The sequence below is a fragment of the Protopterus annectens genome, chromosome 2.part0 (assembly GCF_019279795.1).
Source record: "Protopterus annectens isolate FY-2018-M chromosome 2.part0, PAN1.0, whole genome shotgun sequence".
In the NCBI taxonomy this organism is placed as follows: domain Eukaryota; kingdom Metazoa; phylum Chordata; order Ceratodontiformes; family Protopteridae; genus Protopterus; species Protopterus annectens.
In genome coordinates this window covers 737195393-737208583 of record NC_056728.1, presented here as the reverse complement: position 1 = coordinate 737208583, position 13191 = coordinate 737195393, and the positions used below count along the sequence as shown (strand labels likewise).

The following is a 13191-nucleotide window of genomic DNA, read 5'->3' as shown; positions in this document are numbered from 1 at the left end:
TCAAAAGTATCAATTCCTTGGTTAAGTTCATCAGATTTCCTATGGCTGTACTTATGTAATTTTGTACATCCTGTTGAAGACTGCATAGTTCTCTACATTCCCAAAAGTGTTGTCCCATGCCCCCCTTCCTCCTGTATTACATTTCCAACATCTGTTATTAGTGGCTAGAAACATTTACTCAAGCCTTCACTAGCATGTAGAAATATTTGTGCAGGCACTTTCAGCCAAATATTATACATTTCCTGGACTTAGTTACTTGCCTATGAACTAAGCATATCTCCTTTCATTGTGTTAGTGTGTATTCTTTACCTAGAGTACTTACTCACAATGTCTTCAAACCCAAATCCTTTAGTACTTGAATTTCTATCAGGCTTTTATATGCTCTTGTGATTAGCCTTTTTGTCTCTCTCTGTTCTTGTCTTGCCTATAGTAAATATTCTTCTAGTTGTGGGGGATCATGTGAAAATAGGCACAGTGTTCTATATTGCAGTGCTTCTCTGAGAAGACCAATGTAAGGCAAATGTTTCGTTCTCTGAGATGAAAAGCTTGTTTTACTTCATCTCACCCCATTTCACCATCACCTCTCAGTATCGGTTCCCAAAATCATTGAATTAATGTTTCTTTTCTTCCAAATGTTCTCTACCAACTTCCTTTGAGGACTTATGTTCTACTCCAGTTCAAATAGAATCAGCAGTACCACTTTACCACCTTAGTTTGTTTTAGTTACTATCGACCAGTAAGTATATTTATGAAAGTAGAGTTCCTTGTGAGCTCTTTTCAAGTGCCTTCCTGATCTCTTTACTTTCTCCCACCTCCAGTGTCTCTTCCTTTTCCGACCACAACCCTTTCCATTTAGGGAGATAGGAATCTAACTGCATCAAATTGAAAAGGCAGAGTTGAGTCGCCTTATAATATTCCTTCAAGATGGGCATTCCCAGTCCTCCCTGATCAACTCAGCCTTGATAATCCTTTCCAATTTACTCTCCTCTCTTACCTTCCCAAACTCCTCTAGCTCTTTATCTAACTTCTCACCTTTAGGTTAATAAAAACATGCCTGCCCAAGATACAGAATTAGATTTACTAAAAACATCTTTATTGCTTGTATTTTATTATCTGAATTCAGCCATATCATTTTCAATTTCTTTATTTTTAATGTCATCTTATTTAGCATCTGCTGCCACATTTCCTCAGCTGTGTCATGTATCTTCTGTTTCTGCCACACTCCTAAGTATTTCTTTTTGAATCCCCAGAGACAGGGATAGTTCTCAACTTATTCAAATATGGAGATGTAGTTCATTGTTACAGCTTTAGTTTTCTTCTCTTTTATTTTCGCCCTGGAGAATACTGTATTTATGTAACACCCAAAAAGCTTTTCTAAGTCCAGTTCAGGTTGAATTAAATAAAGTATTATATCATCTGCAAATAAAGATATTTTCTTGGCAGTATGACCTCACTGGTAACCCTGTATTTCAGTCTTGCATTTTCCTTGTATTTTGAACCCTTGGCCAGATAAAGAGAATAGGGAAAAGAGGGCACCCCTGCCTAGTGCCCCTTGTAAGTTTAAAAGACCTTGATAGTATTCCTCCTCATTTTTCTTTTGCAGTGGCTCCAGTGCAAATTCCTAATATTAAGTTTGTCCACTTTAGAAATTACCAACTTGCCTCATCAGATACTTTTTTTTTCTTTAGCATCGAGTCCTGTTCATAGGTGTTTACTAGGCTAATGACCACAAGGACCTTTTTAAGCCTAGCCATGCACCCCAAATCTCTGACAAGTTTTAACAACCTTGATAAGTGTAAGCAGGGGCTTGGAAGATGAAACATTTGCAAGCAGGAGTCTGGGAGAAGAAACATTTATAGGCTGCCTGTGTTCATTAGAGACATAGGTGCCAAGGCAGGGATTAACTTCCTGCTCCCAGCCCAGTTGTCCAAGTTACACTTGAATTGGGTTAGGAAGAAACTCTGCTTCACATGGATGGGGAGCCTGTTCCAGAGAAGGGGTAGTCTCTGGGATAAATACCTGTCTCTCCAGCAGGTCCTATTTATATCACAGGTGAGGTTTAAGCCTTTAGAATGGGTAATTCTGGTTTTGTTTGTTTTGCTGATATGCAGGAGGTCCATCAAAGTGGGGTCTGACAATGCCCTGTATACCAGGCAAAGATCTCCCATCAACAGCCTATAGGAGACAGAATACAGGGATAGGGCCTTGAGGTAGTCTGCATAGGACATATTACTTATGCCCTGTATTATTTTAGTGAGGAACCTCTGTTGATGTTCCAGTTGTTGGATATGCCTGGTTAGGTACATAACAAAGAGGGCATTGTACTCAATGATAGGTTTGATGAATGCCGAATACAGTGGAACAATGACTACTTTGGACTTAGATGTTAGGAGCCCCCCAATAGGGAGCTAAGCTATGGTGGGAAAATCACCACCAGTAAAAAGTAAATACCAATACCCCTGTGAGGGGTGAGTAATATACACAGAGAGGAGAGAGAGAAGGGGGCTGGAGGAAGGGAAACCAGGACTGCAACAGTGAATACACTAGAACATCTACATTTATGGTAAGTGTACACAACTGTACTATGTTCTTCATGTTTCACTGTTGCAGTCATCACACTTGGGTTGATTCCCAAAGCTGAAGAAAGGGTGGAGGCAGTCAAGAAGGGTTTGGGCTGGCTAGTATGCTCTGCAGGACTGCTGTTGCAAAACACGCCCTGGATTTGGAAAATATAGGTAGATGGTAATGTTTGGTGAATGTGTGCACTGAACTCCAGTTAGCAGCTTCCAGAATGTCCCTGGTAGGGACTCTAGAGGTAGAAGTTGCCCTAGTGGAATGTGTTCTAACCCCCTGAGGGTTTTTTTTTTCCCATGGTGTTTGCAGCAAAAATGGATACAGTGTGCTATCCATTTGGAAACTTTCCAGGCCCTGCTGTAAAGTGTCCTGGTGCAGAATTTGCTGAGCTGGTGATTGCAGGGGGAGTCAAAGAGGTCCACCTCTGGGGTCTCCCATTTCTGGATCAGAAGGCTGAAGGTGCTGGGCTCTAATTGCCACTCATGTGGGTCTAGGATATTTCTGCTTAAGTCGTCTGCCAGTGAGTTTTGTTTGCCTGGCAGGAATTGCACTTGCAGATGGACCTGCATGTCCCGGGCTGTGTTCCACACGGCCATGGCTAACCTGCAGAGTGGGTAAGAGTAGGTTCCCCCCTGCTTGTTGATGTATCGCATAACTGTGGTGTTGTCTGTTTTTATTAGCAGGGGTCCTGGTGAGAGTAGGGATCTGAAAGCTGTTAGAGCATGCTGAACAGCTAGCATATCTTTTTGGTTGATGTGCAGATGAATTTGACTTGGTCTCCAGTGACCCTGAATGCACTTGTTGTCCAGGTGTGCCCCCAGGCATAGTCTGATGCATTTGTGGTTAGGGTCTGGGTGGCATGGGGTTGAGAAAAGGGAAGCCCCTTGTTGTGGTTGCATGCTGCTGCCCACCAAAGAAACTCTGTCCTTAGACAAGGTATAACAGGAATGACAATTTCCAGGTCCTGAGAATGTTGGCATCAAAGACTTTTTAAGTACCACTGAAGTTTCCTCATATGCAGTTTGGCATATGGAATTAGTAGGATGCAAGAGGCCATAAACCCTAGGGGCCGCAGGATTTTCCTTGCAGATAGCTGGTTCTGGTGGCCATTTGAGTGAAGTAGCCTGTCAGATAGGCTTGTTTTTCTGGAGTAAGGAATGCTATCTGGGATGCTGTGTCTAAGCTTGCTCCCAAGAATACAATCTTTTGACTGGAGACTAATTTTGATTTATTTTCGTTGATAGTGCACCCCAGGGAGGTTAGAAGGTTCTTTACAAATGTCAGGTGCTGCAACAGCATTTCCTGACTGCCTGAATCAGGCAGTCATCCAAGTACGGGTAAATCTGAATTTTTCTCTGTCTGCAGTAGGCAAAGGCTGGAGTCAGGCATTTTGTGAATACTATGGGAGCAGTGGATAAGCCAAAGGGAAGTGCAGAGAAAGTACAGTTGTGTACACTTACCATAAATGTAGATGTTCGCGTGCATTCACTGTTGCAGTCATTACATTTGGGTTATCTGCCTGCAGGTAGACCTCAGCCGGCCTGAATATCAAAGTCTTGGGTCTTGCGTCGGATGCTGTCCCATCTTCCATGACGTCAGGTAGTCAGGGGTATAAAGCATGCAGCCGACACCATTACATCAGTTTTTCTTGCCCCAGATGTCAGGTGCCCCCATAATGGGAAGCAATTATACATATATAAAGGTTACACCTCCAACAAAAAGCAAATAAACCAGAAAGCTGAACTACACTAAACAAGAAGAAAGGTATAGCCAAGAGAAGTCAGGGGGCTGGAGGGAGGGTAACCAGGACTGCAACAGTGAATGCACTCGAACATCTACATTTATGGTAAGTGTACAAAACTGTACTATGTTCTTTGTGTTTCACTGTTGCAGTTATTATATTTGGGTAGATTCCCAAAGCTAAGTCAGGGAGGAGGAAGTTAGAGAGCATTAGGACCAGCTGTTAAGCCATGCAAGACTGCAGTGGCAAAACCAGCTCTGGATTTAGAAAAAAAAAGGCAAGTGGTAATGATTGGTGAAGGTATGTACAGAGCTCCAGCTAGCAGCTTCTAGGATGTCCCTGGTAGGGACGCCTCTGAGAAAGGCTGTAGAGGTAGATGCAGCCCTGGTGGAATGTGATCTTATCCCCTGAGGGGGAGGTTTTCCATTTTGCTTATAGTAGAAAAGAATGCAATGGCCTAGCCACTTAGAAATGGTTTGCTTTGAAATGGCCTTCCACTCTGCCCCTGCAGCAAAGGCAACTAGCAGCTGTTCAGTTTTTCTGAGAGGCTTAGTCCTGTCCAAATAAAATAGTAGTTGACTGTGCACGTCCAAGGAGTGCAGTATTCATTCTCCTTTGTTCTGTGGATTAGGAAAAAAGGTAGGCAAATGAATGGACTGATTAAGGGCCACACTGGATACCACCTTGGGAATAAAGGAAGGACTGGTCCTGAGGGACACCCTGTCAGCATGGAAGATGATGAAGGGCTCCACTGTTATGAGGGCCTGAAGTTCAGACACTCTTCTTGCTGAAGTGATGGCTAGAAGGAAAGCAGTTTTCCAAGAAAGGAATTTCAACTCTGCAGTTGCAGCTGGCTCAAAAGGAGGTAGAGTGAGTTTTTCCAATACAAAGTTAAGGTCCCAGGCTAGAGTAGGGGCTCTCCTGGATGGTCTTAAATTTTTGGCCCCTCTGAGGAATTGTTTCAGCAGGGGGTGAGAGAAGAGCTCAGTATTATAATGTGCTGAAATGGCTGAGGAATGGAGTTTAACTGATGAGAAGGAAAGGCCCTTGTGGAGCATCTCTGTTAAGTATTGAAGAATATGCGGTAAGCTGGGCACTGTTGTGCCAATCCCTTGTGTCTGGCTCCAGGCACAGTATCTTTTCCACTTTTCAGCATAGGATTTTCTAGTACTAGGCCTCCAGGCCTCCAGAATGACATCAAGCACCTGCTTACTAAGTGATGCTATTGGAGAGCTGAGGGAATTAGCCAGGCTGCAAGGTTCAGGGTCTGAAGCTGGGGGTGCAGAATCTGGCCCTCCTGCTGGGACAGCAGGGGAAGGGGTCTGAGGCTGGTGCCATGGATCCAACAGCGACATACTGCGCAAGAGGGGTTACCAGTTTTGGTGGTGCAAGGCTGGTGCAATCAGTATTGTCCTTGTTTTGCCTTGTTTGATCTTTAGCAGAATGTTTGGCAGGAGAGGCAGGGGGGAAAAGTATAAACTGAGAGGCTTTCCTAGGTGAAGGACAGGGCATCCACTTTCCAAGCTTGACTGTGGGGAGTCCTTGTGCAGAATTTGTCCAATTGGTAGTTCTGAGGGGAGGCAAACAGGTCTATCTCTGGGCTCCCCCACTTGTTTCTCAAAATGTTGAATATCTTTAGTTCCAGTTTCCATTCATGTGGGTCCATGAAATTTCTGCTTAGGTCATCTGCCAGTGAATTTAGCTTGCCTGGCAGGAATTGAGCTTGTAGGTGCACTTGGTAGCTCAAGGCTGTGTTCCACAGAGCCATGGCTAGTCTGCAGAGATGATACGAGTGGGTTCCCCCTTGCTTATGTACCACATAACAGAGGTGTTGTCTTTACCAATAATTATCCTGGAAGAATGTGGTCCTTGAAGGCTGTCAGTGAATTCTGTACAGCTAACATTTCTTTTTGATTGATATGCAGGTGCATCTGACTCGGGTTCCATTTGTCCTGATTGCACTGCCCTGCCAAGTGAGCCCCCCCATGCATAGTCTGATGCATCCATTGTTAAGGTTTAGGCGGCAGGGGGTAGAATGAATGGCCATCCCTTGTTGTGGTAGCAGACCTCTGCCCACCAAAGGAACTCTGTCTTTATACAAGGAATGATAGGAATCATTGAGTCCAGATCCTATGAATTTTGGCACCATAGGCTTTTTAGATACCATTGTAGTTTTCTCATATGCAGTCTTGCATATGGAATTAGTATAATGCAGGAGGCCATGAACTCCAGGGCTTACAGGATTTCCCTTGCAGATAGCTGGGTCTTTGTGGCCAGTAGTTTGAAGTAGGCTGTCAAATAAACGTGTTTCTCTGGCATGAGGTAAGCCATCTGGGAAGTTGTGTTCAAGCTTGCTCCCAGGAATACAATTTGTTGGCAGGGTACTAGAGGAGATTTCTTTTTGTTTATGGTGTACCCCAGTGAGGTTAAAAGTTTCTTTACAAATGCCAGATGATTTAGTAGCATGTCCTGGCTTTCTGCCTGAATTAGACAATCGTCCAGGTATGGATATATTTGACTATTTCTTTGCCTGAAAAATGAAATGACTGGAGCTAGGCACTTTGTGAGTACCCTGGGCACAGTAGATAAGTCATAGGGAAGTGCAGAGAACTGATAGTGCATGTAGCCTGCTCTGAAGTGTAGGTATTTCCTGCAAGATTCCCTTATTGGAATGTGTAGGTAAGCTTCCTTTAAGTCTAAGGTTACCAACCAGGCATCTTTGCCTAGCATAGGAAGCAGCTGATGAAGTGTTAGCATTTTGAATTTTGGGATTACCAAAAAGGTGTTTAGAATAGAGAGGTCCAGGACAGGACGCCAGGAGCTGTCTTTTCAGGGTACCAGGAAAAGTCTTGAGTAAAAACTTTGAACCCCTTCTTCTGCTGGGACAGGTTGAATAGCCCTGATACTTAGAAGAGAAAGAACCTGCTGTTGAGCCTCTGCCCAATGATTTGGGGTAGGTCTGGCCAACCGTTTGGGGTTAGTAAGGTGTGGAAATGGAATCTGTATCCTTGGGAAACTATATTTAAAACCCATTTGTCCGGGGTAATGGGTTCACAGTTTTTTTGCATACAGTGCGATCTTTCCCCCTAAGGTAGCATGCAGTAGAGCAGCACTGGGAAGTTTTAAGGTTACGTCATTGTGGCAGTTTTCCATAGGGGGTGTCTTACTACTTCCAGCTTTGGAAGTGGAAGCCCCCCACTGCTTAGGCCTGTGAGTACCTTGAGACCGTAGCCTAGGTTGTCTGATGTTCCTGCGTTTGGACTGAGATGGCCTGGAAGAGACAGGAAAGGACCAATTCTTAGAAGGGCAATGCCTACTGAATCTGGGAGGCTGTACTTGCAGGAAATCTTTAACAGTTTGCATAGATTTAGCTTTTTCCTCCTTCTTTTTAATGACTTCTGCTTTGTTGCCAAACAGACGATCTTGGTTTAAGGGAGCATTAAGTAATTTAGCTTTAACATGATCTGGCAAATTTTGCTTAAGCCAAGCATGCCTTATAAGAACTGACCCAGTGACAGCAGCCCTGCAAGATGCTTCTAAAGAGTCAAAACCACATTGCAAAGTATGTTTACCAACTTGTTCAGCAGAATACATTAAATCCTGTAATTCTTTATTTTCAGCACAGTCAGGAATCAGCATAATTTTCTGTTTAAGTAGTCCCATAATATGTTACTGATACTCTAACATATGAAACTGGCAGTTTAAGGCCCTAATGGCCAAAGTAGCAGAAGTGTATACCTTCTTACCCCATCTGTCCAAGGCCCTGGAATCTCCATCAGAGGGGGTAGGGTTTTTGTCAGTAGTAGCCTTAATGCCTTTAGGTCCCTGGGAAATGGTCTCTGGGTCTGCAGAAAGATTCTTGAAAAGGAACTTGTGAGAGTCAGGTACTCTGTAATACCTGTCAGGTTTCCTGGGAGCTGGAGGTAAAGTGTCTGGGGCTAGGCTAGATTCCAAGAAGGCATCATCTACAATGTCCAGGACAGGAGGAATAGCTAAAGGCCTGTGTTGAGGTAGGAGTAAGAACTCACTAAGCCTCTTTTTGGAGTCAGAGTAATCCTGGCTTTCCCAGTAGAGAGGTAGAGACCTCCGCAGGTTCCGTAGTCAAAGAAGAGTCTCGCGGCGAATGGGTCTGCGAATCCATTGAAGCGGCCATCAGGGGCTGCAAAAGTGCCTCACTGAGTACTGGCGAACTGGTGACTAGCTTAACAGAAGCGTCGTCAGCAGTTTTGGACCTGTGCGGCCCGTTTTTGTCTTTATCCTTACGTTTTTTCAGAAGATCGGTAGTCGGATGGCTTACCGAAGCCATTTTGGAATATGGAGATCGAAAGCGAAAGTATCTAGCAACAATAAAGGTCTGACAACAAATAGTTCAGGCATTGAACAAAGCACAAAACCAACAGTGAGGTACGTCGTGATCTGGGCCTAAACAGGTGACGCAGTAAGAATGGAAATCTCGGTGTGGTATTTGCTTTCCACAGGCGAGACAATTGTTAACTTTTTCTGACATCAGTTAGAGCAAGAAAAAAGGATCCCCAACAGGGTACTTAGCTTTAGAAGACTTCAGGAAGATTCAATTCGGAAAAGACAACTCAGGTAGCAGCCGACTGGCACTCGTGCGAACTGCTACTGCTTTGGGCTCCTCAGCAAGAAAGACTGGTGTAATGGTGTCGGCTGCCTGTTTTTATACCCCTGACGACCTGACGTCAGTCCTGGAGTGACAACAACCGACACAGAAATACCAAGCTTTCGGTATTTGGGCCGAGTGAGGGCTACCCGCAGGCAGATAACTCAAGTGTGATTACTGCAACAGTGAAACACGAAGAACATCTAGCCATATATTTCTCCAGAAATCTTCCTTTTGTTTGAAGTTTTAATTTCCATGTCCCACCATAACAACCTATGCATTGTCTATTGTACTCCAATCTTCCATTATTAGTGTCTGTCCCTGTTGAAACACTATCACCTTTCATATTATTTTCTTTATATCTTGAGTTATCTAGTTATGGTAAGATGAATCATTTGCTAAATTGATTTAATGATTACATACCTATTATATCTATTCTATTTCTCCTCTTCCACATTTATGCCCTGAACTGATGTTAGTATTAATACTCCCCTCATCTTTTGTTACTTAATTGTTTGGAATAGCCTTCCTTTTTACTTAATTTAAAGTTTTTATGCTCCTGCTCTGTGTGTGTTTCCTGTAATAAAACTGCCTGTGCCCTAGTGTATGTATTATATCACTTGTTCTTTCTTTTTCTTCTTTACTTTCCATGTTAACAAACCCAAGTCCATCATTTGGAATTGTTGCCTTTGTTCCTGCAGTAATTGCAATAGCCTGAGATCCTTTTGGATGATTTTTTCTTCCCAACCCATCTAACTATGAATGTCCCAAGACTTCTTAATTTATCAAAATGTATCTGCATTGTTGTAGTGAATATATGCATTATAGGTTCATAGGTTGGTACTAGGCTATCGGCCCTAGGGCCTATACAAGCCTAGCCATAACATCATTATATGATGTTGGTTCAATATCTGCTCTGGTTGCAGTCCCCCCTTTCTCCAAACTATAAAAAGGTTAAACACTATATATCCAAGCAATTTAATATACTTCACCTTATGTTTTAGCCTCGCATTTAGCTTTTGGATTTTTCATCACCCGTATCATAATCCCCCCACCACCCTGGAAATTCTTTTTTACCTTACTATTTCTATTCTATTTGATGATTTGACACACCATATATTTTTACCTTTATTTACTAGATTTACCTCAAGTCTATCCTTAACTAGAATAGTACTATATTTACCTCTCAAGTACTACTTATGTGAAGCATTTGTGCATGCTGCCAGAAGAAAGTAAGTCTTTCTTTTTTAGTCAATGATTATAGTCAAATCCATTACCTTGTGACCAATCAAATTTTACTCTTACTAAGTTTGTTATATATCAACTTACAGTACTTACTTTTTAATAAACAGACCCCCAAGAATCTACTGGTGCAGTGTCTATCCTTAAAATGTAAGGACTCTGGGGGAGGGAATACTATTTATCAACAAGAACACCTGAAAAGCTGGTACAACTTTGGGACGCTATTAGTAAAAATAAAAAAAACACATTTTATCATCTAAGGGTTCTAGCAGTACTGTGTATTAACATTTTTAATACTTCTACCGTGGATAGGCAGACTTCATATAGGTTAGACCATATCTATTATGCCTGTGTATTATTTAATACGTCTCCTTACAAGACAGAGTCCATATGGCGCAGAATAACAAGACAGCATCACACTGAGGAAAAGTGAGAAAAAACAGCCACACAACGAGTGATGATCAACATAAAAAATATTCTAGAAGATGTGATGATAGCTGACAAAGGAATTTAATACTGTACTCCATTAACGTTTTTTTCTGGAGTAAAGAATGCAATGAATGGTATCTGAATCTATGTCACTGTGACTGGCATACTGGCCTCAATACAGCAGAACCTGCTTAATCAAGAGAAGCACAGATCAAGAGCCAGTGTCAATTTTCCGAGTCCGCCAAAAGATGGATCAGCAAGATTTGGTGCTTCAGCTGCTTGCAGTAATGAAACAATGAATGTATAGCCCCATGAGTTCGAGCCCAGTTCCTGACAAATGCCAGTGGAATGTCTCCAGTTATTGACATCTGCTTCACTATGCTCATCAACAGTTTCTGCTCTACTTTTACCAGAGAACCTGCCAGAGTGATGCTCATTTCCATTCAATGCATCCCCTCTCCCCCAAAAAAAGATGGATTTTTTTATTTCATCAAAAAATTTGCTCCTTTAAGATATCCAATAACCTTTAGGAATATCCATATAATAACAGAAACAAAGAACAGCCTGAGTCTGGATGAAGCAGTTTTCAGTATTTCATCATTTCCACCAGCTCTTCATCTGATGGCATCATTAATGTGACCCAGTGGTAGCTGTATGCTTAAAAGGCAAAAATATAAAGAACTTCAAATCAGGGATCTATCAGTGCGCCAGTATGAGCTGTTTACTAACCTAAGGAATTGTCATGGATTGGAACCAAGAAGAAAAAAAAAAGAGTTGCATCTATAAATCCACAGACTCCACAATCGCTTCAGAGCAAAATAAAAATTCTCTCCTTTTTTCTCCATAATCTCAAAGTAAAAGCTAACAGATCATGGCATGCTTTTCATTCTCAGCAACAATTCTGCTATTCCAGACTAGGAAGGCCTCCAGTGTAACACTCAAAAGGCACCATACCTTACACAGAGTTAAATGCTTGACAGACTTCTAAGAAAATAAATAACCTCATGAAGAAGACTTGAGTCACAAGCATATTATTAGACTTAGAAATCAAAACTCGGGTACTTGCTATGTTACTAAAAGATAAAATAAAGAGACACCTACAAGTCCACAATCACATGCAGGCATCTGCGCAAGCATCCTGTACCCAAAATGCCTTATGATAGGTACAGTAAGTGCCAATAAGAAAGCAAATGCATAAGACATCTGCAACGTATTATGGTATGGTCAGTTTTCCCCTTATTAACAGATACTATACCTCAAATTCACTACTTAAAAATATACATCACTGTTCTTTGGAATGATGCTCAATATAACAGGCAAATCTCAGTCTGGGGAAATAATAAATCTTACTGAACTAGGGGTCCTTTGACACAGAATACCCTAGAGGGAGATGCCATTCCAATAAAATGACTGAAAATACAGTAATAAAAACATAAGTTCAAAACTCAAACTTATGCCACTGAAAATCTTAGTCTACCTGCTGTTTTCAGTGAGAAAGGCTGGAAGTCAGAGTACCGAAGCATGAGTCAGTACCAAAGCATTTACCTCTTTCACCCAATTCATCAGCTGAGTTAGTCCTTCCTCTCTTCTGTCATTCCAACTCGATGCAAGGAATCCTTTCATGTGAAGCTGATTCCAGACCATATGCCAAGAGAAGAAACGCCCTACATAAAAAATTGTTTATGAGAAATCCGTCCAACTGCAGTATATGAAACATAAACATAAAATAATGAACACGGCTGGTATTTATAACACTTTACAACAGAAGGGGTATAATGTGATTACAATATTTATGCAACCAATATTTTTACAATATAGCCACTTCCCACTCCCTGCACTGATCCACTTGCTTCCTAAATCAGGGACAGAACCAGAAATAATCACAGGCACCTGTACTACTAACTTGAGAAGTTGACAGAATGTGAATTAACATGCATTTTCTGAAGTGAAAGAAGTCTAACTTTAATTATTGTCATTACTTAAAATTATGAGAGACAAAGCAAAATTCTGAGCCAAAATCAGAGACACTCATACTTCCCAACCTTTCAGAATAAGAAATCTGGACAAAGCCATAAATAATGTGAGGGACAAAGAACCAAAAATAGTGACAATTTTTAAACATTGCTCTTACAAATTTAGAAAGTTCAGAGAATAACAGGTTTTGCATTAGTAGAAATTTTTGGAAGGGTATGAAGTCTGAAACTCAAATGTCTAATTATTTTCTGACTTCAGTCTTTAATGATTTGCAAGAAAACCACAATCTTATGAAAAACAGATAAAACTATGAGCCAAAAATCTGGACATTCTGCAAAAATCTGTACAGTTGAGAGGTATTGCTATTTCATAGATTACATTTATTTTATTTTTTATTTATCATTTGTTGACCGGGAAAGTCCGACTAGGTTCCACAGAGCCTGTTTTCAGCGGAGGCCCAGGGAGAAATGCTCCAGATGCATGTCTTTGGAATATCCCTGTGATATAATATATAAAATATCATATATACATGATCCCTGTGTTATAAGCCAGTGGATATACCAGTTTACTGCTTAGGCCAGGATTTCTCTTATTCTGTTATAACAAA

General features: G+C 41.6%; 1 protein-coding gene across 2 annotated transcripts in view; it reads right to left on the bottom strand.

The window, feature by feature from the left end:
• Window positions 1–13191, bottom strand: part of LOC122793217 (prostaglandin reductase 1-like) — a 660880-nt gene that overhangs the window by 72740 nt on the left and 574949 nt on the right. For both annotated transcript variants that reach the window (XM_044061056.1, XM_044061057.1), the window contains exon 9: window positions 12156–12274. In XM_044061056.1, the coding sequence (XP_043916991.1) occupies window positions 12156–12274 (119 nt within the window). The remainder of the gene's footprint in view (window positions 1–12155; window positions 12275–13191) is intronic.